The 26629-nt window shown below is 46.0% G+C and overlaps 1 protein-coding gene and 1 long non-coding RNA gene across 8 annotated transcripts in view; one reads left to right on the top strand and one right to left on the bottom strand.

Annotated features, from left to right (window-relative positions):
• LOC128337656 (zinc finger protein 268-like) overlaps nucleotides 1-26629 on the bottom strand; it is an 80952-nt gene that overhangs the window by 3482 nt on the left and 50841 nt on the right. For 4 of the 7 annotated variants that reach the window (XM_053278890.1, XM_053278888.1, XM_053278891.1 and 1 more), the window contains one exon: nucleotides 10400-18762. In XM_053278890.1, the coding sequence (XP_053134865.1) occupies nucleotides 16490-18532 (2043 nt within the window). In that variant the 5' untranslated portion in view covers nucleotides 18533-18762 and the 3' untranslated portion in view covers nucleotides 10400-16489. Of the gene's footprint in view, nucleotides 1-690; nucleotides 818-2225; nucleotides 2352-3561; nucleotides 3875-10399; nucleotides 18763-26629 lie in introns of those variants that run through there. The other 3 variants (XR_008312373.1, XR_008312375.1, XR_008312374.1) reach the window with 1 other exon arrangement.
• On the top strand, nucleotides 91-4469 carry LOC128337674 (uncharacterized). The gene is made up of 3 exons (XR_008312397.1): nucleotides 91-811; nucleotides 2206-2306; nucleotides 3732-4469. It is a non-coding gene; the product is annotated as an uncharacterized LOC128337674 (long non-coding RNA).

Genomic DNA, 26629 nt, shown 5'->3' with positions numbered 1-26629 from the left:
TTATTTAGCATATTTCTTACTTATATTTATTTTGATTGATTGAAATGGTGGCCTCAAAGAATTGAGCAGAAGATTTTTTTTAAGAAACAACAACAAATATTTATATACCGCTTTTCAACAAAAGTTTTCAAAGAGGTTTACATCGAGAAATAACAAATAAATAAATAAAATGGCTCCCTGTCCCCAAAGGGCTCACAATCTGAAAAGAAACATATGATAAGACACCAGCAACAGTCACTGGAGGTCCTGTGCTAGGGATGGAAAATACAATGGCCATCTTAGATGAGGCATTCTACTCCCACACAGAAAGGCATGCCTCTTCTAAGACAGCTCTTCCTGCAAATCTCTTCTAAAAACTAAGCAAGAGTTCTTGATTGTATGGATATTGAAACGGATGCAGGTTTGATCAACTGAATAGTAACACTCACACAATTAACTGACTAAGATTTCTGGAATCTGACCACAGACCACAGACCACAGATCTATTTTACTTTTAAATCTGCAATCATTCTTAGTTTTAGCCTTTTGATGTTATGTACTAATATGAATTTTAACTTGCCTTTTAAATTGCAATCATCCTTAATTTCAGATTTGTCAAGTTATGTTGTCCAAGTTATTTGTCAATTTTTAGCCTGTATCAATTTTATGCTGGTCTCTGACCGTAATAAAGGCTTGATTGATGGATCTTACTTGGGATGGAAGTACAGCCGGATCCAAAGGCAACTCACAAGAAGAAGCAGCAGCAACATCCACATGGCCCTGGCAGTTGGAGGCACTTTATTGCTCAGGAAGTTGTGATTGGCTCCTGCAGGTGAAGCTTAAAAAGGGAGAGAGAAAGGGAGAGGGAGAACAAACACAGATTTGTGTATTCTTATGTTTCTTTTTAGAATGTGAGCCCTTTGGGGACAGGGAGCCATCTTATTTATTTGTTTGTTAATTCTCTTTGTAAACCGCCCTGAGCCATTTTTGGAAGGGCAGTATAGAAATCGAATTAATAATAATAATAATACGATATCTATAACAACAGCAACAACATTGACCATAAAATTCAGCCATCCCAGGTCCTTGGGAAGGACTCAATGTCTGGATAAAACAAACCAGTCAATAACACTTGTCTGACTGTGTAAATAAATAAATAAATAAATAAATAATATTTGGGAACTGCTGCTATCTCAAGCTGGTGTCCATCACCTGAAAGGATAGCAGTTTGCTTTAAAAACACAAAAAGCAAACAAATAAGAAAGCAATGCAAGTCGGAGATCCCAGAGTGCTGACGCCTGCATCCAATGCACACCCAATGCCAAGGGGCCCCTTCCAAATCTCCCTCTTTTGGGTAGGGGGAACTGGCAGAAGCAAAGCTCTCTTTGTGGTGCCCCCAACACAGAAAAGCCAGAAAACACAGAAGTGTAAAGCAGAGCTAGCATTGGTATAGTACGGCTGTTACTCAATCTTCCATGCTTTTGACCCGTAGGGGTTGTCAGGTCTCTCAGCTTTCCTGCTTCTGTTTATCTGCTTTTTTGGTGTTCTATGGTTCTTAGTGTTTAACTGATTTCAAGGTTTTAAATGTAATATTAATGGAGTTTTGTTGTATCTTCACTTTGGTATAAAATTTACATTTATTGAATGTAAATTACCATGAAAAATAAGTGGATAAGCAAACAGGAACAGAGGAAGCTGCCTTCTGCTGAGTCAGATCATTGGTCCACCTAGCTGAGTATTGCCAACACTGACTGGCAGCAGCTCCTCAAAATTCAGGCTGGAATCTTTCCCAGCCCTACTTGGAGATGCTGCCAGGAACTGAATGTGAGACCTTCTGCATGCAAAGCAAATACTCTACCACTGAGCTCCAGACCCATCCCACCCACCACCCACCACCGCCAAAGAAAAACACACACAGGAACATAGGGAACTGACTTATACTGAGTCAGACCAGTTGTCAGAGGTGTCCGGGAGGGAACCTGGAACCTTCTGCATGCTGATGCTCTTCCCAGAACAGCCCCATCCCCTAAGGGGAATATCTTCCAGTGCTCACACATGTTGTCTCCCATTCAAATGCAAACTAGGGCAGACCCTGCTTAGCAAAGGGGACAATTCATGCTCGCTCCTACGAGACTAGCTCTCCCCCTTTAGTGAGACTTGCTGGGGAGTGTTTCCTTCTATATAAAGCAATATTCAGATGTGAACTATTCTTCTCTCCCCTCTTAGGGTGTGCTTGTTGGTATTACCTGGCCCGGAAGGACAGAGCTGAGACCACAGACAGCTCAGGAGAAGCAGCAGGGAGGCCGAGACGCCCAGGACAGCCACAGGTACTGCGTAGTTCAGGCAATTCTCCTTCAGGTCTGCAGAGGAAGCTTTAAGAGGAGGAGGAAGAGAAGAAACAGGGGTGCCCATGTCGGCCCTTGACAAATTTACTTTGGATCTGGATCCAGCCCAAAGGTTTAGGAGTCAGTCAGTGAATTCCTGACAAAATTACCAGCTTAGTGATGGTCATTGTGAAGTGGGAGGTTAAACAGTTTCTCTTTGTCCCCTTTCCAAGTAACAGAGAACAGAAACAGGACTGCCGGGGGCAAATGAAGACCTTATTAAATAACTTCTCTTCTGAATATCCTAGTCTAGGCTTCAAGGTCAAATTCCTAGGCGCCATGGTTCCCTGGCACCTGGGATTTCTCAAGCCCTGGCTTACATCATGACCTAACCTTGAGCAGCAACTTGGGGTCCAATCCTGGGAATGAGGCCCAGCCAACTTGAACATTGGACCCAGTCCTGAGCCCCCAACTGGGTCCAGAGCCTGAAGATCCTCCATAACAGGAGCCCCCAAGGCAGCCCCCACATCCTTGACCAGATCTACGCTGGGAACCTGGCACTTCTCCGGACCTGCAGCCAGACTGGTCTCCGCTCTCCAGGCAGGGAGGAGGGAGGGATGGAGCCCAGAGGCAGGGGAGGCCTCAGCCCATCTCTGGCTGGCACTGCTTGCAATCAGTGGCAAACTGGATGCTCTCTGAGATCCTGCAACTCTGAGCTGCCTTGCTTGCTGACATCCCCAAAGACAACCCTGTGTTACCTCCCCAACCCCGCTCCCACCACACACAGATTCTGGCCCCATGAGTTTTTCTCAGAAATGGCTGCTGTGTGTTGAAAAAGAACCCAACCACCCCACCTGACTTCCTGTTTCACGGTTAAACTGTAGGGGAGGGCAGGCCGCTCAGCAGGATGGTCGTGCCCCATTTCCCAGCAGAGGGGACTGCTGCTGGAAGGGGCCATTTTGAGTAGGTCTGCCGTGCTGGGTCCTCCCACAGAAGCAGAGCCTTCAAAAGTGGACTGAAACGTCCTACCCGTCAGGGGAAAGAGCAAACCAGCAAAGAGTTTTCATGCATGGGCTTGCTTAAGCTGCCTTGGAACCCCTCTTGTGAGTATCTGAGCATTGCAACCTGGGGAAGTGAGGCATTTGTAATGCCAATGAGCATTCTGGCCACAGCAGGCTTTGCAGTCACCTGGCAAATCTGGTTGAAACAAGAGCTGGGAGAAGCCTTATGATCAAGGGTCCCACACAAGCTCACTTACCTGTAGGGAAACTGATGCTCTTTTTCACTGTGGTGTTGGAAGAGTTGAACCTGACTTCACATGTGTAGCTTTTCTCTCATCTGTGAGTCCATGGGAAGGGAAGGGAGACTGATGAAGGTTAAGGAGCCGCTGCTGGTTTTCGCCAAAAACGTCTGTTCCTCTTCCCAAAGATCTCCAGAGATGCTCCAGGACACCTGGACCAAGTTGGATGCTCCATGGACCACGCAAGCAAGACGGTCACTCTGCACAGACTTGGATGTTGGATGAGCAGATGGGAGCAAAAGTATCACCCGGGTGCTCGGGGTGTAACTGTCTGATGGGGAGAAGTAAAGCAAAGAATTCAGCCACGAGCCACATGATTCATGTGAAGAGATGATCAGGTCCTTATTTCAGAACCTCAGTCTGGTGTTTGGCAAGTTGTGTTCTGGGGACCCCGAGGGCTGCAAGAAGTGTGGAAGGGGCCAGTGATGTGGTGAGGGGCTAGGCTGGGGTGTTCTCACTTGGTGTTGCACACACAAGAAGGCTGGAGCAGTGTGCACAAGAGAGGTCTTCTTCCTACCTTCTCGGGGGACCAGGCCAGGCCAACCACATCAGCAGGAAGGACCTTCGGCCACTTTCACACCTAACACAGGAGGCGAGAAGCAGAGGTTCTCTGGGCCGAAATCCAGGGCCTCCACACCCCCTGGGGGCCCCCAAATCCTCTTTAGCTGGTCCCAGGTGGTTTGGTCACTGCTAGACGGCTAAGCATGGCCTCTTTGGGGAAAAGAAATATGTGGGATAGGAATATGTTAAGTTGCGTGTTGAAATATTTCTGCTAATGCATATTTGCATCAATGTACCTGTTCTAATTATTTATTTCATTTTTAGACCGCCCCATCCAATGGCTCTGGGTGGTACACAAGTAAAAACCAAAAACAAACACAATTTAAAACAAACTGCTTAAAACAATAGAAAAACAAATTTAACACAATTCAGAGGCATTTAAAACCAATTTAAAAACATTGAAGAACAACTTAGAAACCTTGGAAGGCCAGGCCAAACAAGTACGTTTTTAGGGCTCTCTTGAAGGCCAACAATGAGCCCAAAGTACGGATATCTGCCGGGAGTGCAGCATTCCACAGGCCAGGAGCAGCTGCAGAGAAGGCCCGGCTCCGAGTCGCCACTGGACGAACCGGTGGTAACTCTCCAGGGTGCTTTCCAAGTTGCGAGCCTTACACCACAAAAAGCGGTGTAAACTGCAGCATGGTGCCAAATTCAAACCGCATTAGAGATCCGTTGTAAGGGGCAAGCCTCCTACAACGGGCAAATACAGCTTTTTTTTTGCAATGGACTAGCAACGTGGTAACACTATAACGCAAAGATAAAATCCGAAAGAAGGCGTCAGAAATATGAACGGCAACTTGCCTACAATGCAGGGGCTGCAATGTCAAAACACAGGCAAATCGGAAGCACATTTAAGGGATCCGTTGTGACACTGTGATAGCATGCCATCTGGAGAGCGACCAGATGACCTCAACATGTGATGGGGATCATACAGAAGAAGGCACGCTCTAAGGTAACCTTAAGGTCTCGCTAAGAGGTTGGATATCCTTACATTCTTGTGAGCTCAGTTGCTGTTTGTGCCCTCAAGAACCCATGTGTTAAAAATACTGTGAGGTCATTCACACAATCGAAAACTGTGTTCTACCTGGGTTTGGGAACTGTGTGTACTCCCCATTTTTTATTCTCTGGAAGCTGTGTGTGTGTGTGTGTGTAGGGCAGTGGTTCCCAACCTGGGTTCCTCTAGACGTTGCTGGACTACAACTCCCATCACCCCCCATAATGATAAATTATAGCTGGGCATGATGGGCATTGTAGTTCAGCAACATCTAGAGGAATGCAGGTTAGGAACCCCCTGCGTAGGGGAATGATGCTTAACTTGCCAGGGTGGGGGTGGGGTGGGGGCTCCAAGGACCTTTAGGGCCGGGCTCCAAAATTACCGAGGTGCACCTCTGGCTAGAAGCCAGCAGGAGCAATGCCTGTCCAATCAGCCAGGGCAGGGATTGGCTCATGAGAACCAGCCCTGATTGGACGATGACTATGAATATTTATATACTGCTATTCAGCCAAAGTTCCCAAAGAGGTTTACATACATACATACATACATAAGATGGTCCCCTGTCCCCAAAGGACTCACAATCTATCAAGAAACATAAGGCAGATACAACAGCATAAGGCAGATACAACAGCCACTGGAGGGATGTTGTGCTGGGGCTGAATAGAGCCAGTTGCTCTCCCTCTGCTAATGATAAGAGAATCACCACTTTTAAAAGGTGCCTCAGTTAGCAGGGCCAAGAAGACTGTGCATGATCCTGGACCTTTCCCTTTTCAGGAAGGACAGTCAGCCACCTACACACATAACACAGGAAGCTAGAAGCAAAGGCCAAATTGTGGCCTTTTGATGTAGGTGCCAAGTCCTGCTGGAAAATGAAGTCAGCATCCCCATACAGCTCGTCTGCGGAAGGAAGCATGAAGTGCTCCAAAATCTCCTGATAGACGGCTGCGTTGACCCTGGACTTAATGAAGCACAGTGGACCAACACCAGCAGATGACATGGCTCCCCAAATCAACACAGACTGTGGAAACTTCACACTGGACTTCAAGCATCTTGCATTGTGTGCCTCTCCATTCTTCCTCCAGACTCTGGGTCCTTGGTTTCCAAATGAGATGCAAAAGTTGCTCTCATCAGAAAAGAGGACTTTGGACCACTGAGCAACAGACCAGTTCTTTTTTTCCTGAGCCCAGGTAAGATGCTTCTGACGTTGTTTGTTGTTCAGGAGCGGCTTGACAAGAGGAATACGACATTTGAAGCCCAGGTCCAGGATTCGTCTGTGTGTGGTGGCTCTTGATGCACTAACTCCAGCCTCAGTCCACTCCTTGTGAAAGTCCCCAACACTTTTGAATGGCCTTTTCCTGACAATCCTCTCCATGCTGCGGTCATCCCTGCTGCTTGTGCACCTTTTTCTTCCACACTTTCCCCTTCCACATAACTTTCTATTCATGTGCTTTGATACAGCACTTTGGGAACATCCAACTTCTTTTGCAATTACCTTTTGAGGCTTTCCCTCCTTATGGAGGGTGTCAATGATGGTTTTCTGCACAACTGTCAAGTTGTCTTTCCCACAACTGTCTTTCCCATGATTGTGATTCCTAATGAACCAGACTGAGAGACCATTTAAAGGCTCAGGAACCCTTGGCAGGTGTTATGGATTGATTAGCTGATTGGAGTGGGACACCTGGAGCCTAGACTGTTGAACCTTTTCACAATATTCTAATTTTCTGGGATTGTGGATTTGGGGTTGATGATAGACCTCTTCTCCATGAAGTTATCCAATTTTTCGAGTTTCACCTGTACACTTCCCGCGGGAGGGAAGGAGCGGAGCGCGTCAAGTGAGGCGCTCTCGCAGTGCCCTGCCGGCTGGACCATCCGCCCACTCACACTGACGTCCCCCCACCCTCCTCCCGCCTCCCAACTCGGCAAGATTAAAGGCAGGGAGAGGGCAGAGGATGGAGGGAGAGGCAGTTGCAAAGCTGATGGAGCTGATGCTCCGCTGCCAGGAGCCAATGGTGGGAGAGCCCCCGCCCCGCCCGGAAAGATCTCGTGACTGGCAAGTCGCACCTGCGCCGAGGGGAGGGAGGGGTGCCGCCGCTTCTGACCCGGACTCAATTTTTTTTACAAAAAAAAAACCTGCCTGCCCACCTTCATACATAATAATTTAGTTCTGATTGCAGGAAAACGTTTGTTTCTGGCCGTAGTGCGCCACTCGCTGGGCCCCGCCACCACGGCCTGGCCCGCCGCCATCGCTCTGGGCCCGCCGCCTCGCCCCGCCTCATGGCTGGGGCCGCCACCACCTTGCTGGGCCCACCGCCTCGCTGGGCTCTGCCGCCGCGGCCCTGGGCCCGCCACCTTGCCTCCGCAGCCACCCAGCAAGCGAATTCTCCTGGGTGTGCTGCCAGCCAATCAGGCGCCCCCTGCAGCCCAGCCAATCAGCTGGGCTGCCGGGACGCATTTCTCCTGGGCACACCCAGGAGAATTATATATATAGATGTAATAGTGATGCTACAATGCATAGTAGAGAATTAGACAGGCACTTCTAGTTTTCCAAGTACACCTCCACATAGTATTTGGGTATTTCATGAGTCCCAGCAGACTGAAATTTGTAGTTTTCCAGCATTTTTTGATCTGGCTAAGTCCACTGCTAAATAGTTTTCGAAATATTAAAAGATTAACGAGCCTGACTTGTATTTTTGAGCTGATATTATGGTAAAGTGATCTGAAAGATGGGTGTCAGATGCTTGGACAGGGGGCGCAATTTCAGTGCTTGCCCTAGGCGCTATTGTCCCTAGATACGCCTCTGCCTACGTAGCCCACCAGAGCAGCAGGCCTGCTGGAGATCAGCTGCCATGACTGCCGTGTCTGCTCTGGGGAAGGGAGCCAAGCGTCTCCCAGTCTCCTGCTGCTGCCCCAGGGCTTATCCCAGCACAGGGGACATTGGAACACAGGAAGCTGCCTTCTTCCAAGTCGGACTCTTGGTCCATCCAGCTCACTGTTGTCTACCCAGACTGGCAGCAGCTTCATTGATGTTTCAGACAGGAGATGCTGCCAGAGAGGGGACTTGGAGCCTTCTGCATGCAAGCCTGCAGGTGAGTTCTCCCCATCCCCTAAGGGGAACCTCTTGTGGTAGTTTCCCATTCAAATGCAAACAAAAGCAGAACTCTGCTTAGCATTTGGGACAATTCATGCTTGAGAAGGTGAGGACAAGTCAGAGGAGCCCAGTGTAGGAGGATACAGAGAGCAAGGGCTGGCTGGGCCCGGGAGGAGGAGGAGGCCCACAGGTAGCCAGGCAGTTTTGTTCACTAGCCTTCATCCCCACCAGCAGGATATCCCTGTCTGGAGTCATTGCACCTTCTCAACAGAGCCATGCTAATAGAAGGAAAGCCATTGTCAAAACTGTTCTGGCAGCTTCCCAGGTTCCTAGGAAAGATCCAGCACTGTCACTAGAGGCTCAAGTGTGGTGCGGAGCGCCTTTGATCAGTCTCAGCTGATACGCCAACTGGGACCTGACCTGGACAGAGAGAGCTTGGCCACAGGGACTCCTGCTCTGGGAACCTCACACTTCGTTTACCACCATGCATTGTACGTGGAGCTGCCTTTTAAAAGGGTCCGAAAACTGCCGCTGGTACAGAATTGGGCTGCGAGATGGATAACTGGGACTGGACATTTTGCGCAGTGTTTGGTCAGCTGCCCTGGCTTCCAGTCTGTTTCCAGGCCCACTTTACTGGGAACAGCCGATATTCTGCGATGACATCTATAACAACAGCAACAACATCTCCTAATGTGCTCCTAAGCACCGTGTGTGTGTGTGCTATGTGGAACTCTGGAGCAAGCTGTATATAGACCAGGCCAGCTCAACTTCGGCCCTCCTGCAGATGTTTGCCTACAACTCCCATAATCCCAGGCTATTGGCCACTGTGGCTGGGGATTATGGGAGTTGTAGTCCAAGAACAGCTGGAGGTGGGGGCCCAAATTGAGCAGGCCTGATATAGACTAAGCCACCCTCCATCTTGTTCAGTACTATCTGACCCAGGGCAGCACAGCTTGAACCCTTTGGATTATAACACCCAGCATGCTCAGCAACAGTCATCAATCATCAGAGGTGGTGCGAGATGTAGCCAACAATGGCAGGAGGGACAAAGTTGTTCAACACTGGTCTACACGGACTGGCAGCGACCCTCCAAGGTTCCAGGCAACCTCTATCCCAGCCCTATCTGTGGATGCTACCAGGGATTGAACCTGGGACCTCTGGCATGGAAAGCAGGGGCTCAACTCCTGAGTGAGACGTGCTCCAGACGGACATATGTCGCTCCGGAACTCAGTCACACGACTGGCCCATCCAGCTCAGTATTGTCTACACCAACCAACACAGAACGGGATTCGTAGGCAAGGAAAAGCAAGGGAATGCTGTGAAACACGAATATTCATGAATCAGTTGGACCGAATGATGCACACTTATTCTTAACACAGAACCAAACACACCAGTATGAACACTTGGCCTCAATTCCCTCAGAAGGTAACAAGGGTGAAAGCAAGTCAAAAGAGAAAAGAAAATTTGACAAGGTTTTATATTTCACACAGTGAGGCAGTTTCCCAGGTTTCTCTGCAGTTTCAGGTGTGTGGTTTTTATGCTCTAGGAGTTTGCTCATGTGCAGTAAGGCTTGCCTTCCTCCTGAAGTTCTTTTGAACACTCCAAGCATTCATGTGGTTTTCTCTATGTGGGTTCTATGGGATACAGTAAGAGCTCCACTTGTGCTGAAGTCTCTCCACACGCCAGGCATTCATGTGGTTTCTCCCCAGTGTGCGTTCTATGGTGTTTATTCAGGTTGAAGCTCTTTCCACACTTCAGGCATTTAAGAACATTAGAACAGCCCCGCTGGATCAGGCCCAAGGCTCATCTAGTCCAGCAGCCTGTTTCGCACAGTGGCCCACGAGATGCCGCTGGATGCCACAGGCAGGAGTTGAGGGCGTGCCTTCTCTCCTGCTGTTACACCCCCGCAACTGGTACCCAGAGGCATCCTGCCTTTGAGGCTGGAGGTGGCCTGAAGCCCTCCGACTAGTAGCCGATGATAGACCTCTCCTCCATGATGTTATCCAAACCCCTCTTAAAGCCATCCAGGTTGTTGACTGTCACCACATCTTGTGGCAGAGGATTCCACAAGTGCATTATGTGTTGTGTGAGAAAGTACTTCCATTTGTTGGCCCTAGATTTCCTGGCAATCTATTTCATGGGATGACCCCTAGTTCTTTTTTTTTTCCAAATTCAATTTTTATTAATTTTAACAATAGTAATATTATCATTCATTAGAAATACATACAAAAAAGGTGGACTTCCAGCTCACATTTCTTCGTGAATCATCAACTATAAAATTTACCCTTGCTGTAATAATAATTCAAAACATATATTCAAACCCTTACAAACATAATTAATCTAACCAACCTGCGATTTTTACTAAATTTCAAACCCTGCTGTCAAGACCATAGTAGGAAAGTAATTCTTTAGATACAACAAGAATGGTTTCCAATCTTCTTTAAAACATTCCAAGTTTTGATCTCTTAATAGTTCTGTGAGTTTTGCCATCTCCGCATATTCCAAAATTTTTATCAGCCAGTCTTCTTTTGAAGGCAGTTCACTGGTCTTCCATTTCTGTGCATATATAATTCTAGCCGCCGCAGAGGCATACATGAAAAATGTTAAATTAGTTGTAGAAATTGCACCTTGTGTTACTCCCAGCAGGAAGGATTCTGGCTTCTTAGGAAATGTCATTTTAAATATTTTCTTTAATTCATTATATATCATATCCCAATAGGCTTTAGCCTTCCCACAGGTCCACCACATATGAAAAAATGTGCCTTCAAAGTGTCCACACTTCCAGCATTTGTTTGAAACATTTTTTTACATTAATGCCATTTTTTTTTGGTGTCAGATACCATCTATACATCATTTTATAATAGTTTTCTTTTATAGCATAACATGCAGTAAATTTTAAATCATTTTTCCATAACTTTTCCCAGGCTACCATTTCTATATTACGCCCCACATCTTGAGCCCACTTTATCATAGTCGATTTAACCACTTCCTCTCTTGTCTCCTCCAAAAGCAACAGTTTAAACATTTTAGAAACTAGTTTTTCATCATTTTGACATAATTCCTTCTCAAAATTTGAAGTCTGGTCCTCCGATCCGACTTTAAGATCTTTCTTATACATCTCATTTAGCTGATGGTATTGAAACCAATCTCTAGCCAAATCTTGTATTTCAGTTAAGCTTTTTAACTTACAATCCTTTTCCTGAAAATGTAACAAATCCCTATAGGTACCCCAACACATTTCCATATTTACTTCTTTACATGATAAGGCTTCAATCGGAGATACCCATAACGAAGTTTTAGGTTCAAACCAATTTTTGTATTTTAACCACACCCTCATTAAACTCCTTCTCACAGAATGGTTCAAAAAATCTTTATGTATTTTACTTTTTTCATACCACAAATACGCATGCCATCCAAACCTTCTGTCAAATCCTTCCAAATCAAGAATTCTAGGGTTTCTTAGAGTTATCCATTCTTCTAACCATGTCAAACAAACAGCATCAAACTATAACCTTAAGTCTGGCAAGGTAAGACCACCTCTTTCCTTTGCATCTGTTAAATTTTTAAATTCTGTTAAATTCTTAAAATTAATTCTTGGTCTTTTCCCCTGCCAAACAAACTTAGTTATGTCCTAAGAGAGAAGTATTTCTCTCTGTCCCCTTTCTCCATACCAGGCATGATTTTATAGACCTCTATCATGTCTTTTTTCTAAATTAAAAAGCACCAGGTCTTGTAGCCTTGCCTCATAAGAAAGGTGCTCTAGGCCCCTGATCATCTTGGTTGCCCTCTTCTGAGCTTATTCCAGTTCTACAATGTCTTTTTTTTAGATGTGGTGACCAGAATTGTACACAGTACTCCAGGTGTGGCCACACCATAGTTTTGTATTAGGTTATTATAATATTAGCAGTTTTATTTTCACTCCCCTTCCTAATGATTCCTAGCATGGAATTGGCCTTTTTCACAACCTCCCCACATTGAGTCGACACTTTCAACGAGTTGTCCACCACGACCCCAAGATCACTCTCCTGGTCAGTCACCGACAGCTCAGATCCCATCAGCATATACTTGAAGTTTCCCCTTGACATTTTGGTCCCCTTTACATTTTGGGATTTTGCCACGCAGCATTTTTCTAAATTTCGGGTTCCATTTGCTCGGGCCCGGTTTAATGTGTTGCCCTCTTCTCTTTTGCAACGGAGGTTTGCTAAAGATCATCCTGTTGCAGTTTTCTGCCCTTGTGGCATTGGCCTCCTGGAAACTGGCACCCATGTATTGCTATATTGCTCTTTATATCGCGATGCTAGTGAAGAATTTATTTCCCCTCTGTTACTCAAATTTCCCGGAAGGTGTGAGCTCTTTTATACATATTACTGCCTCACGGATTCAAGCCCCGGGATTACAACAACCGTGGCTAAATTTTTCTACATTGCCATTAGGTTAAGTTCCCTATTAAGTGCTTAATTACGAGAGCTGTCTATTGTTTTTAAGTAATTTATTTTGAGTGATTGTATTCTGTTTTATTGTGCTTTAGCATTATTTTATTGATGGTTGTATTGAGTATATTTGTTACTCCTATTTCTGCTGGGCAATGGCCACAATAAAATTGATGATGATGATGATGATATACTTGAAGTTGGGGTTCTTCGTCCCAATGTGCATCACTTTACACTTGAACCGCATTTGCCACTTTGTCGCCCACTCACCCAGTTTGGAGAGATCCTTTTGGAGCTCTTTACAATCAGTTATGGATTTCACTACCCGAAAGAGTTTGGTATCACCCGCAAATTTGGCCACCTCGCTGCTTACCCCTGCTTCTAGAACATTTATGAATAAATTAAGAAGCACTAGTCCCAGTACACCAGTCCCTGGGGGACCCCAATTCTTACTTCCCCCCATTGTGAAAACTCTCCATTTATACCTACCCTCTGTTTCCTGTCTTTCAACCAGTTCGCAATCCACACATGTACTTGTCCCCTTAACCCATGACTGCTAAGTTTCCTCAGGAATCTTTGATGAGGAACTTTGTCGAAAGCTTTTTGCAAGTCCAGATATACTATGTCAACTGGATCACCTTGATCCACACACTTGCTGACACTCTCAAAGAACTCCAAAAGCTTCATGAGGAAAGATTTCCCTTTGCAGAAGCCATGCTGGTTCTCCCCCAGCAGGGCCTGTTCTTCTATGTGCTTGACAATTTTATCCTTGAGGATGCTTTCCATCAATTTGCCTAGAACAGACGTTAAGATAACCGGCCTGTAATTTCCTGGATTACCCCTTTTTGAACATCGGTGTTGCATTTGCTACTTTCTAGTCCTCTGGTACAGAGCCTGATTGTAGGGATAAGTTATACAGTGGTCCCTCTACTTACGAAATTAATCCGTTCTGAATGCACATTTGTAAGTCGAAAAATTCGTAAGTAGAAAAGCGGTTTCCCATAGGAATGCATTGGGAACGGATTAATGCGTTCCGGAGCCTAGAAAAAAGACCCAGACCCCCAGTAAGGCTTGCAAACTGCACAGGAACATTTCTTTTCAAGAATAAACAGGCAGTAAACAGGCAGGCAAGTCAAGGAAACCGCATGTAAAATTTGTAAGTCGAGGAAACCCCATCTAAAAATTTGTAAGTCGAGGAAACCCCATCTAAAAATTTGTAAGTCGAAAAAACCGCATCTAAAACCGGATCTAAAACTGCTGTTTGTAACTCGAAAAATACTTATGTCGAGTAGTTTGTAAGTCGAGGGACCACTGTACATTTTTGCAAGGAGGTAGGCAATTTCACATTTGAGTTCTTTAAGGACTCTTGGATGGATGCCATCCAGCCCTGGCGATTTGCTAGTTTTCAGTTTTTCCAGACAGTTTAGAACATCATCTCTTGTCACTTCTATCTGACTCAGTTCTTTAGCCTACAATCCCCAAAAAGCCTGGTTCAGGAACAGGTATATGCTCAGTATCCTCTGCCATGAAGACGGAGGCAAAGTACTCATTTAGCTTCTCTGCAACCTCCATATCCTCCTTAATAATCCCTTTCACCCCGTCATTGTCTAATGGTCCACCCGCCTACCTGGCAGGTTTCCTGCTTCTGATGCATTTAAAGAAGTATTTGTTATTCCCCTTGACTTTTTTAGCTAAATGTTCCTCAAACTCTCTTTTTGCCTCCCTTATTGTCACCTTGCATTTCTTTGGTCAGAGTTTGTGTTCCTTTCTGTTCTCTTCATTTGGACAGGGCTTCCAATTTTGGAAGGAAGTCTTCTTCCCTTTTATGGCTTCCTTGTGAGCTGGATAATTTGAACTTCTAGCCTATGCTCTGGATGGCTAAATTGCACTTGATCTGTGTTTGGTACACAGGGGATCCAGATTCTATATTCAGAATCCATTAATGATAATGAAGTAAAATTTCATGCATTAAGGATAATGAAGTACATTTTCATAAATGTTTTTGCACATTGTTGTAGAATGTTAGCCATGCTAGCGTCCTCCTGGACATAGCGGTACCTTTCCTCCTTTTGGGTATACAATCTAACTGGGCTTCTAGTACTGTGATTTTGAGTAAACTCCATGCAATCTGTAGCCAAGTGACTCTCCTGATTTTCCCTTTCAGCTTTCTTTTCACCATACTCCTCATTTTGGAGAAGTTTCCGCTTCCGAAATTCAAAATGTCTGTGTTAGACTTCCTTGGTGATTCTCTCCCCGCATGTATGCTGAATTTGATCACACTATGGTCACTGTTCCCTAAAAAGGGCTGATGATACTGACATCACACACCAGGTCCTGGGTGCCACTGGCACTCAGGATGAAGTCCAAGGTCACCTTCTCTCTGGTTGGTTCCAAGACCAACTCTTCTAGGGCACAGTCATTCAGCGTATCTGATTTGTCCTCTTTGTCATTACCTGACTGAATGTACCCAGCCTATGTGTGGGCAATTGAAGTCACCCATTATTACAGCCCTGCCTCTCCCTGATTTACTGCTGCAACTCCCAGTCAATGTCAGCGTTTTGATCCGGAGGGCAATAGCACGTCCCCAGTAGGACGTTCCCTTTCAGGCCTTGTATGGGTTTCTGTGGAGGACTCCAGTCCAACTAGGTTTTCTAGCTTGTTTGATTCTATCCCTTCTTTAACATACCCCTGCTAACAGACCCCTGCTAACTGGGCAAAGAGGCACCTTTTCTCTTTATTTAGCAGGAGGAGAGTAACTGGCCCTATCCACCCCCAGCACAGTACTTACAGTGACTGTTGCTGTTGTGTGTCTTATGTTGTTGTTTTTTTTATAATGTGAGCCCTGAGGGGACAGGGAGCCATCTTATTAATTTGTTTGTTATTTCTCTTTGTAAACCGCCCTGAGCCATTTTTGGAAGGGCGGTATAGAAATTATATATTATTATTATTATTATTATTATTATACAGTGCTACTCCACCTCCAAGGCGCCCCTCCCTGCCTTTTCCATAGAGTTTATATCCAGGGATAACAGTGTCTCACTGGTTCTCACTGTTCCACCATGCTTCTGTTATTTATGTGGCTTCTCTCCAGTGTAGGTTCTAATGGTGTGCATGAAACTGAGGAGATGCAGTTTGACACTGGGGGCAGTGGTACTTTAAGGGTGGGGAAGGGTGCACTTACCCTTCCCTCCGCTTTCCCCCCACCGGAGCTCCATTTTTAGCAAAACCCATGGGGCGGCAGCATAGCTCCCGGCCGTCCCTTCCCCTGTTCTTGGCCAGGAAAAGCCCCAGCGCGTGCACCCATAGCATGTACATACTGAGCGCACATCGTACTGGGCACATGCGCTACTTCCAGCCATTTCCAGCCAAGAACGAGGAAAGGGGCAGCAGGGAGAAACACTGCTGCTCCATGTGTTTTTGCTAAAAATGGAGCGCCAGAGGGGGGGAAAGTGGAGGGAGGGTAAGTGCACCCTCCACTGCCCTTAAAGAACTACCACACCACCAGCGCTGAACCTTTGAGCCAGCAACACTTTTGAAGCACCACCTCTAGAATGGCCTCCGGACTGGTTCATGAACATCCCTAGTGGGTTCTATGGTGTACAGTAAGATGTGATCTCTGGCTGAAGCATTTTCCATACTCCAAGCATGTATGTGGTTTCTCCCCAGTGTGGGTTCTGTGATGTTTAATAAGATATCCACTTGTTCTGAAGCATTTCCACAATCCCAACATTTATGTGGTTTCTCCCCAGTGTGGGTTCTATGGTGTACAGTAAGTTGTGGTCTCGTGCTTAAGCTCTTTCCAAACTCCAGACATTAATATGGTTGCTCCCCATTGTGGGTTCTATGGTGTACAATAAGATGTGAACTTGTGCTAAAGCTCTTTCCACACTCCAGGCATTTATGTGGTTTCTCTCCAGTGTGGGTTCTGTGGTGAACAGTAAGGTCTCCACTCGTGCTGAAGCTCTTTCCACATTCCAGGCACGTATGTGGTTTCTCCCCAGTGTGGGATCTATGGTGTACAGTAAGATGTGCTCTCTGGCTGAAGCTCTTTCCACACTCCAAGCATGTATGTGGTTTCTCCCCGGTGTGGGTTCTATGGTGTGTTTTTAGATTTCCAATCTGGCTGAAGCTCTTTCCACACTCCAGGCATTTATGTCGTTTCTCCCCAGTGTGAGTTCTGTGATGTATAATAAGATATCCACTTGTTCTGAAGCACTTTCCACAATCCAAACATTTATGTGGTTTCTCCCCAGTGTGAGTTCTATGGTGTACAGTAAGTTCTCCGTTCGTTCTGAAGCACTTTCCACACTCGCGGCATTTATGTGGCTTCTCCCCAGTATGGGTTCTATGGTGTACAATAAGATGTGCTCTCCGGCTGAAGCTCTTTTCACACTCCAGGCATTTATATGGTTTCTCCCCAGTGTGGATTCTGTGGTGTACAGTAAGTTCTCCACTCGTGCTGAAGCTCTGTCCACACTCCCAGCATTTATGTGGTTTCTCCCCAGTGTGGGTTCTGTGGTGTAAAATAAGATGTGAACTTTTCCTGAAGCTCTTTCCACACTGCAGGCATTTATATGGTTTCTCCCCAGTGTGTGTTCTACAGTGTACAGTAAGATGTGCTCTCTGGCTGAAGCTCTTTCCACACTCCAAGCATATATGTGGTTTTTCCCCAGTGTGGGTTCTGTGGTGTACAATAAGATATGAACTTGTGCTGAAGCTCTTTCCACACTGCAGACATTTATGTGGTTTCTCCCCAGTGTGTGTTCTACAGTGTACAGTAAGATGTGCTCTCTGGCTGAAGCTCTTTCCACACTCCAAGCATTTATGTGGTTTTTCCCCAGTGTGGGTTCTGTGGTGTATAGTAAATTCTCCACTCGTGCTGAAGCTCTTTCCACACTCCAGGCATTTATGTGGTTTCTCCCCAGTGTGGGTTCTATGGTGTACAGTAAGTTGTGCTCTCTGGCTGAAGCTCTTTCCACACTCCAGGCATTTATGTGGTTTCTCCCCAGTGTGGGTTCTATGGTGTACAATAAGTTGTTGTCTCGTGCTGAAGCTCTTTCCACACTCCAGGCATTTATGTGGTTTCTCCCCAGTGTGGGTTCTATGGTGTACAGTAAGTTCTGGTCTCGTGCTGAAGCTCTTTCCACACTCCAGGCATTTATGTGGTTTCTCCCCAGTGTGGGTTCTATGGTGTACAATAAGATGTGTACTTGTGATGAAGCTCTTTCCACATTCCAGGCACTTATGTGGTTTCTCCCCAGTGTGGGTTCTATGGTGTACAGTAAGTTGTGGTCTTGTGCTGAAGCTCTTTCCACATTCCAGGCATTTGTGTGGTTTTTCTCCAGTGTGGGTTCTGTGGTGTATAGTAAGTTTTCTACTTGTGCTGAAGCTCTTTCCACATTCCAGGCACTTATGTGGTTTCTCCCCAGTATGGGTTCTATGATGTATAACAAGATGTGCACTTGTGCTGAAGCTCTTTCCACATTCCAAGCACTTATGTGGTTTCTCCCCAGTGTGGGCTCTGAGGTGTACAGTAAGAGCTCCTCTTGTTCTGAAGCTCTTTCCACACTCCAGGCATTTATGTGGCTTCTCCCCAGTGTGGGTTCTATGGTGTACAATAAGTTGTGCTTTCTGGCTGAAGCTCTTTCCACACTCTAGGCATTTATGTGGTTTCTCCCCAGTGTGGGTTCTATGGTGTACAATAAGATGTGCTCTCTGGCTGAAGCTCCTTCCACACTCTAGGCATTTATGTGGTTTCTCCCCAGTGTGGGTTCTATGGTGTACAATAAGATGTGCTCTCTGGCTGAAGCTCCTTCCACACTCCAGGCATGTATGTAGTTTCTTCCTTGCATTCATTTCCTTCTAAGATTGAAAGCTGGGTTCAGTAGAGGAGCTTTTCCTACACGGAGGACAGAGGCTTCTTTCTCCTGCTTGCTGTATTATTTGCCGGATTACATTCTGAAAAGCATTGGATTCATTCCTCTTCTCCCAGTTTTCTCCAGTTTTTAGTCTCTCTTGTTTCCTTTTTCCCCATCTAGCAGCTCCATCCGTTGGGTTTCTATCATTCTTCCTCTGCCAACATATACCTTCAGTACCCCAAAAGAGAAAACTAGTTAGAGCCTGGGATAGAAAAGGAAATTAAAGGGGACCCTATTGTCTCCCCGCCCCCAATTCAATTTTTTTTAATTTTTAACAATAATAACCATAACAATCATAATAAACCCAAATGGACTTCCCGCGCACCTCTCTTCGTGAAATTACAACTATAAAATTTACCCTTATTATAATTGTAATTAAAAACACAAATTTAAACCTTTAAAGTTAAAAGGGGGGGGGGAGAACCATTAATCTACCCAACCTGTTCAAATCCAATCCTGCTGTAAGATCAATAAAAGGAAAATAATTCTTTAAATACAAAAAAAAAATGCATACATAAAGAAAGTCAAGTCATTTGTAGAGATTACTCCTTGTATTATTCCCAGCAGGGAGGCTTCTGGCTTCTTGAGAAGAGTCACTTTCTTTAATTCATTATATATCATGTCCCAATAGGCCTCAGCCTTCCCACAGGTGTGATATATATACACACATACATATATACACACATACATATATACAAAAATACCTTCAGTATACCCGCACTTCCAACATTTGTTTAAAACATTTTTATACATTAATACCATATAAATCATTTTATAATAATTTTCCTTCAAAGCATAGCAAACAGTAAGTTTTAAATCACGCTTCCATGACTTTTCCCAGGCTGCCCTTTCTATATTATGTCCAACATCTATACTAAAACCAGTCTCTAACCAAATTTTATATTTCTTACAATCCTTTCCATAAGAATACAACTAACCCTAACCCCAACACATCTACATGTTTACTTCTTTACACAATAGAGCTTCAATCAGGGATAACCATAACAAAAATTTTGGTTCCAACCAATTTTTACATAATGGTTCGAAAAATCTTTATGTATTTTACTTTTTTCATACCCTAAGTAAACATGCCATCCAAACCTTCTATCAAGACCCTCCAGATAAAAAACTTTAGAGTTTCTCAATGTTATCCATTCATTTAACCATATCTAACAAACATCATCAAAATATAACCCTAAATCTGGTAAGGTAAATCCACATCTTTGAAATTTATTCTTAGTCTTTTCCCCTGCCAAATAAGCTTAATTATATCCTTCTGCCATTGCCCAAAACAAGTCACATTATTAATTATAGAAATATTCTAGAAAGGAAATATCATTTTAAGTAAAACATTCATCTTCACCACTGAAATTCTTCTCATTAAAAGGAGACCCTATTGTCACGAGCCAATGGCCCAGATCCTGTCTGCATGTGTCTCTTCTCCTTGAGAAACAACATGGGCTCTGAACTGCTTACTGAAACTACTGAGCTAAACCTGTTAATCTATTCATTTCCTTAGCAATGCCTTATAAAATATTGTTATTCATATCCAGTTGATACTTGTATTTTGTATTCTCTTATAAGTTGCCCCCACCAAAGGACTATGGGCAACAACCAAGAATCTTGCTGTTTGAACAAGCTAATGTTTTGGAAGCTGAGCAACATGCCTCAGTGACCTTGCAGATTACAGAACCAGGACCTTCACTGGCTGGCTTTATTTATTTATCTAACGATCGAATAATAAAATAAAATAATATAATATAATATAAATATTTTTATACCGCCCAAAACACAAGTTCTCTGGGCGGTTTACAAAACCATAAAACCAACCAAGAAAGTTTGACACATTTCAACAATTTAAATTTAAAAAGTCAAAACTATTAAAACAATTAAAACAGGATCTAATTACAAGCCTAGATGAACAAATGTATCTTGACTGCCTTTTAAAAGTTGTAAGAGATGGGGAGGCTCTTATTTCAGCAGGAAGTGACCTGCAATTTGCGTTGGTCCCAAGACCCTTTGGGATAGGCCCCTAGTCGTCATGGCCACTATGAACTCCTGAGCCGCTCCAGACAAATTGGTCCCAAAGTGGACACTGAAGTCCCCCAGGACCACAACCCTGGGAGACACCTGAGACCAAGTCCGTCAGCTCAGTAAGAAACTCCATTGGGCAGTGGGGCGATCGGTACACCAAGAGAAGTCCCAGTCTATCACTGGTCCCCAAACCTAGGGACACACGTTCAGTCTGGTCAGGCACTTCCCCAGGGATCCTGGTCAGGGAGAGGTTATTCTTATAGAGCCCAGCCACTCCACCTCCGCGCTCATGTCCCCGCACTTGCTCCTCAACAGAATACCCTGGAGGGAGAAGCTGGGACCAGACTGGGCCACCAGCATCCCCCAAACAAGTCATGGATGGTTTCCGACTTATTTTGGACAGACCTGGCACTACAGAGGAGCAAGGTAATGGTCTGAGGGAGGTCCACACTGCTCCCCAAGGTCAAAGAGCTGGCAGGGCAGCTGGAAGGGAAAACAGCTAATAGATTTCTGACTTCCCTTCAGCTGTAACGATGTGCTGACCTGCCAAATTTACTTCCTCTATTCCCCACCACCCCATCATTGCCACCCCACAGTCAGTGGACACAACGCCTGCCTCCCCATCCCCAGACAAAACAAGACACATCTGGAACACCCAGGATCTGAAAACTACAGAAGCCAAACAAATATCATCAGGCTCTGGCCCTTATCGCCCCCCGAAGTGTCTCTCTCAAAGGGGCTACCCCCTTTAGTGTTGCCCCTTTGGTGTGACCCCACCGGTGGCAGGCCCAATGCCACAGGCCAGATGTCCTTTTATAAGCCCAGAAAGACAGCTAATCTGAGCAGCTGACCCTCAGGAACTGCTGACTCACCCCCTCTGGCCCCGATCCCGCACAGACAAACCTGCAGGGCAGCCACAGCCCCACACACTAGGGGGCACACAGGCTGGCAAGCTGACCACAGCAGACAGCAACCACACAGGCTCTCACCACTGGGCAACCACTGTCTCTGGGAAGCAGATGTTAAGGCCTCCTCCTCTCTACAAGGCTTCTAGCAACTGTGCTCATGTTTTAGATTCAAGCAAAGTGCCAGCTTCTTACGGGTTAGATGTTTCCCAGATGTACTGGACAGAAATGAGCAGGAAGTAATTCACGCTTGTTATGGTGCTAATTGTTGCATCTTCCAGGCCTTTTGGCAGCTCTTGTTTGTATTAGAAGGAAGAGTGCTCCTCCCTCCCTCCTCCCATCAACATCAATGAAGCTAGTCCTAAAGGCCAGGACAGAGAGATGGGCTTTTTGTTGCTCATCTATCAAGGCCAGAGAACACTTCACATGACACTAGCCGCTCTCCGGGCCTGTCCCAAAACAGTGGGGTGCAAGAGTTAACCCTGCTTAACACCAGAGGACAACTTGATGGACACCTGACAACTCTAGATGGGCCAGAACCCCAAAGATGGGCAAGAGGTTTCACAGATGACACCCCAGTGAGAAGTGGGAAGACCCTGCCCCACGAGAACCATCCAAGTGATCTGTGGAGATATCCATTGGGACTGGAGACAGAATTCGCCAGAGAGCTGGACCCTCCCATCAGTTCTCTCCCACACGTGCCATCAGCGCTCCCCAATTTATCGTCTGTTCTCTGTACCCCAATTGCACTGAACTCAAGCTTCCGATAGGTGGGAAAGGATCAGACCTGGCCAGTTTGGCCTCTCCTCCATCAGACCCTTTCCCAACCTCCCTCCTTTGCAGACGCAAATAGAACCAGCTTTAAACCCTCTTAGACAATGATCTGAAGGAGGAAATCAGGGAGGCATCCAGGAGAGACAGAGTTGTGAAAATGGGTGTCTTGAAACACCCTCCCTTGGAATGGGCAAATTCCCATCTGGGTCAAAGGGCCCGATTTCTAGAGACACTAAATGACTGTGCCTTAGATCAGCTAGTCATGGAACCAAATAGGGAGAAGATGACCCTGGACTTAACCCTGAGTGGTGCTCAGCACCTGTTAGGAGATATCAGGGTCATGAAGCAGATGGGGAACAGAGACCAGAGAGCTATCCAGGTCATCCTATATGCGAGCGGAGACTTGCCTAGGAAGTGAAATATGGCCACTTTGGGCTTCAGAAGAGAAAAAGGCTCCAAAATGAGGGGAGTGTTGAAAAGAGAGCTGAAGGGCGAGGCAGGCTGGAGGGTGAAATGGAGCTTATTCAAAGCCACCATGATCTAAGCCAGTCAGAACTTGCCTTTCCAAGTGGCCTGGCCTGCAGCTGTTAGCAGGGGGAGCTTTTTCCAATGTCCCCTTGGAACGGAATCTATCAAGCTTCTGCTCTACTTTTTCTGTGTGAACTGCTTGGGGAGATTGTTCTTTGAAAGGCACTACATAGCCTGCTTCTGTCTGTCCTCGCCCCAAGAAAAATGGTACAGAAATAGTTATTCAAGGCCCAAGAGCCATTGATCAGCTTGATCTACAGCTGTTCAAGGGACTCTAAAAGTTCTTAAAGCAGTTTGTACAGAAACATAAGATCAATGAATAGATAAAGAAGGAGAGTGAGAAGTGGGTTTACTGGGATGGGAGAGACCCAAGTTCAAATCCTTTCCCACTCAGTCATGAAGCTCAGTGGATGCCCTTGGGCCCATCACTTTGTCTCCTCCTAACCTACCTCACAGGACTCTTGTAAGAAGTAAAATGGCGGGAGAAAAAGCATTATGCCAGCCTGTGCTCCTTAGGCACATAGGAAGCTGCCTTCAACTGAGTCAGAACATTGGTCTCTCTAGCTCAGTCTTGTCTTCACAGTCTGGCTGCGGCTTCTCCAAGGCTGCAGGCAGGAATCTCTCTCAGCCCTCTCTTGGAGATGCCAGACAGGGATCTCGGGGCCTTCTTTCTGTATGCAAGCATGCAGATGCTCTTCTACTGAGCAAGGGCCCCAACCCCTAAGGGGAATATCTGGCAGGGCTCACACATGTCATCTTCCATTCAAATACAATTATGGGGTGGGGGAAGCCAGACCACCAGGAAGGTCCCTTCAGGCACAGGGGTCACCCGTGGCCTCCTCTTCCCCACCTTCCAGGACCCCACTTACAGCTTCAAAACTATCTTTTCATTCACAGCAGAGATCTGGGCTTGTGGGCTTGGAAACTGTGAGGATCCTTGCCTATCAAAGGCCTTTCCCCCAGCTCACTATTATCTCTTGATCTTAGGCCTGCACAACTCAAATGACCTGGCGGGCCGAAACCAACCATGACTTGGTTCATGGGGGCCGAGGTCAATTCCTAGGGTGCTGATTATTAGAGTAACACTTAATATCAATCAATCAACCAATCAACTGAATTAAAGTGAAATGAATTAAAAATCAGTTTAAAATGAATTTAATCAATATTTAAGTTTTGATGTTCTGGCAGGCCAAGATTGATTTAAATTAATATGAAATAAGTTGAATTAAAATTCATTCTAATAATATAAATATTATACAATCTGTACAAAATACATAATAAAATGCATTGTTCTTCCTTTCCACCTCTGCCAAATCATCACACAAAACATGGAACACTTTTAAGGGGGGGGAAATGAGAACCTCTTCTCGTAATTTTGGAAAAGAATGGAGAAGGGGAAACAAAGATGGAAAGGATGCAGCAGGAGGCTTTGAGAGAGAGAGAGAGAGAATGGAGCAGTCTTGGAGGGAGAGAGAGAGAGTGAGAGAGAGAGTGAGAGAGAGAGAGAGAGAGAGAGAGAGAGAGAGAATGGAGCAGTCTTGGTGGGAGAGAGAGAGAAAAAGAATGGAGCAGTCTTGGTGGGAGGGAGAGAGAGAGAGAGAGAGAGAGAGAGAGAATGGAGCAGTCTTGTTGGGGGAGGGAGAGAGAGAATGGCACAGTCTTGGTGGGAGAGAGAGAGAGAGAGACAGAGAGAGAGAGAGAGAGAGAGAGAGAATGGAGCAGTCTTGGTGGGAGGGAGAGAGAGAGAGAGAGAGAGAGAGAGAGAATGGAGCAGTCTTGTTGGGGGAGGGAGAGAGAGAATGGCACAGTCTTGGTGGGAGAGAGAGAGAGAGAGACAGAGAGAGAGAGAGAGAGAGAGAGAGAATGGAGCAGTCTTGTTGGGGGAGAGAGAGAGAAAGAGAGAGAGAGAGAGAGAGAGAGAGAATGGAGCAGTCTTGGTGGGGGGAGAGAGAGAATGGAGCAGTCTTGGTGGGAGAGAGAGAGAGAGAGAATGGAGCAGTCTTGTTGGGGGAGAGAGAGAATGGAGCAATCTTGGTGGGAGAGAGAGAGAGAGAAAGAGAGAGAGAGAGAGAGAGAATGGAGCAGTCTTGTTGGGGGGGAGAGAGAATGGAGCAATCTTGGTGGGAGAGAGAGAGAGAGAGAGAGAGAGAGAGAGAGAGAGAGAGAGAGAGAGAATGGAGCAGTCTTAGTGGGGGGGAAGAGAGAGAAGGGAGCAGTCTTGGTGGGAGAGAGAGAGAGTCTAAAGAGACTTAACTGCGCAGGCGCGCCTCGCAGTTGGGAAGCAACACCGGGCCAAATGGCAGGCCCGAGTGTCACTCTGGTTTCTGCCGCTGTGCGCCACTGCTGCCATGGGGGAGGGTAAGGAAGAACACCCGCACCCCCGCAGCCATCTCCTCCGCCGTGCAGCAGCTGGAATTTTTTTTGAGGAGATGTTTTTTAAGCAGCAGGCGGAGGAAGAAGAAATAGCCCCAGGAACCAGGAAAAAAGGCCTCGCGGGCCGCATCTGGCCCCCGGGAAGCATGTTGTGCAGGCCTGCTCTATCCAAACTGCTTGGGACTCACTCACTCACTCTCTGACATAAACTCCCAGACCACCCCTCAAAAGACTGAAACATTGGTTTTGTTTTTGCAGGTAGGCTCCATAATTCATGCAGACTACCAAAACAATTTTTAAAAAACCCCACAAAATAGCATTCTTTCCCCAGAAAATGCAGGGAAACTCTCCTTTTGAAAAGCATGGAGGAGCAAGAAAGCTCAGAGAAAAGAAAGGCTAGAGTCACACAGAGAGAGAAAAGATTGGATTGTGGAGGAATGCTTTCAAAATGCAAGGATATATCTATCACACACCCCTGGGGTGCAGCCTGAGATCTCCAAATATGCCCATTTAATGTGTGTACTTCAAGCTAACAGACAGATAAAGTCTCCATAGAAGACAGAGCCAAAGTTCTCAGTTCTGCCTTGGAAAAGAATGGCATCTCCACAGCTGATCACTGAGCATGACTCTATTGTTTTAGGGACTTATATCTATGGGAAGGAGCATAGATCTCCTGTTTGAAGCAGGAGATACAACAAAGCAAGCCTGGGAACCATAGAGAGAGAGGAGAGGGATAGGCCTGCATCTGGGATAGCAAGCCAGGTCCAGTAGGATTCGAAAGAAGTGGTTGGAAGAAGATACTCAACCCACACTGGGCTCTTCATCTGAAGTGGGAATTGGGGGGAAACCCTACCGATATACTCAACACACCTTGAAAAGTCTCATCTGAACTGGCCGTTTGGTCTCCTTGCAAACAGGAGTAGAAAGGAAAGAAAGAATCATTAGTTCAATATGAATGGCAAGGAGAAACTTTCCCCTTCCCCAGCTCAACAGTCACTGGTTGTTGAGAGCTTTGGGGCCAATCTGGGGTTGGAGCAAAGAGTTATAATCATTTATTATTTTACATCGTTCTCTTCCTCCAAGGAGCCCAGAGCGGTGTACTACATACTTGAGTTTCTCTTTCACAACAACCCTGTGAGGTAGGTGAGGCTGAGAGAGAAGTGACTGGCCCAGAGTCAGCCAGCAAGTCTCATGAGGCTGAATGGGGATTGGAACTCGGGTCTCCCCGGTCCTAGTCCAGCACTCTAACCACTACACCATGCTGGCTCTCTTCTTGCAAACCCTCCCGGCCTCTCTCTCTCTCTCCCCACCCACCTCCATGCCCTGGACAGGTGGATGCTGCTGGCTGCACACCTCAGAGCCATGCCGGGACATTTCTGACAGCAGAAAAGACTGCTGGGTGGCTGGGAGGGAGGGAGAGA

Source organism: Hemicordylus capensis, chromosome 14 (assembly GCF_027244095.1).
Source record: "Hemicordylus capensis ecotype Gifberg chromosome 14, rHemCap1.1.pri, whole genome shotgun sequence".
NCBI classification, from domain to species: Eukaryota; Metazoa; Chordata; class Lepidosauria; order Squamata; family Cordylidae; genus Hemicordylus; species Hemicordylus capensis.
This window is presented reverse-complemented; position numbering and strand designations above follow the sequence as displayed.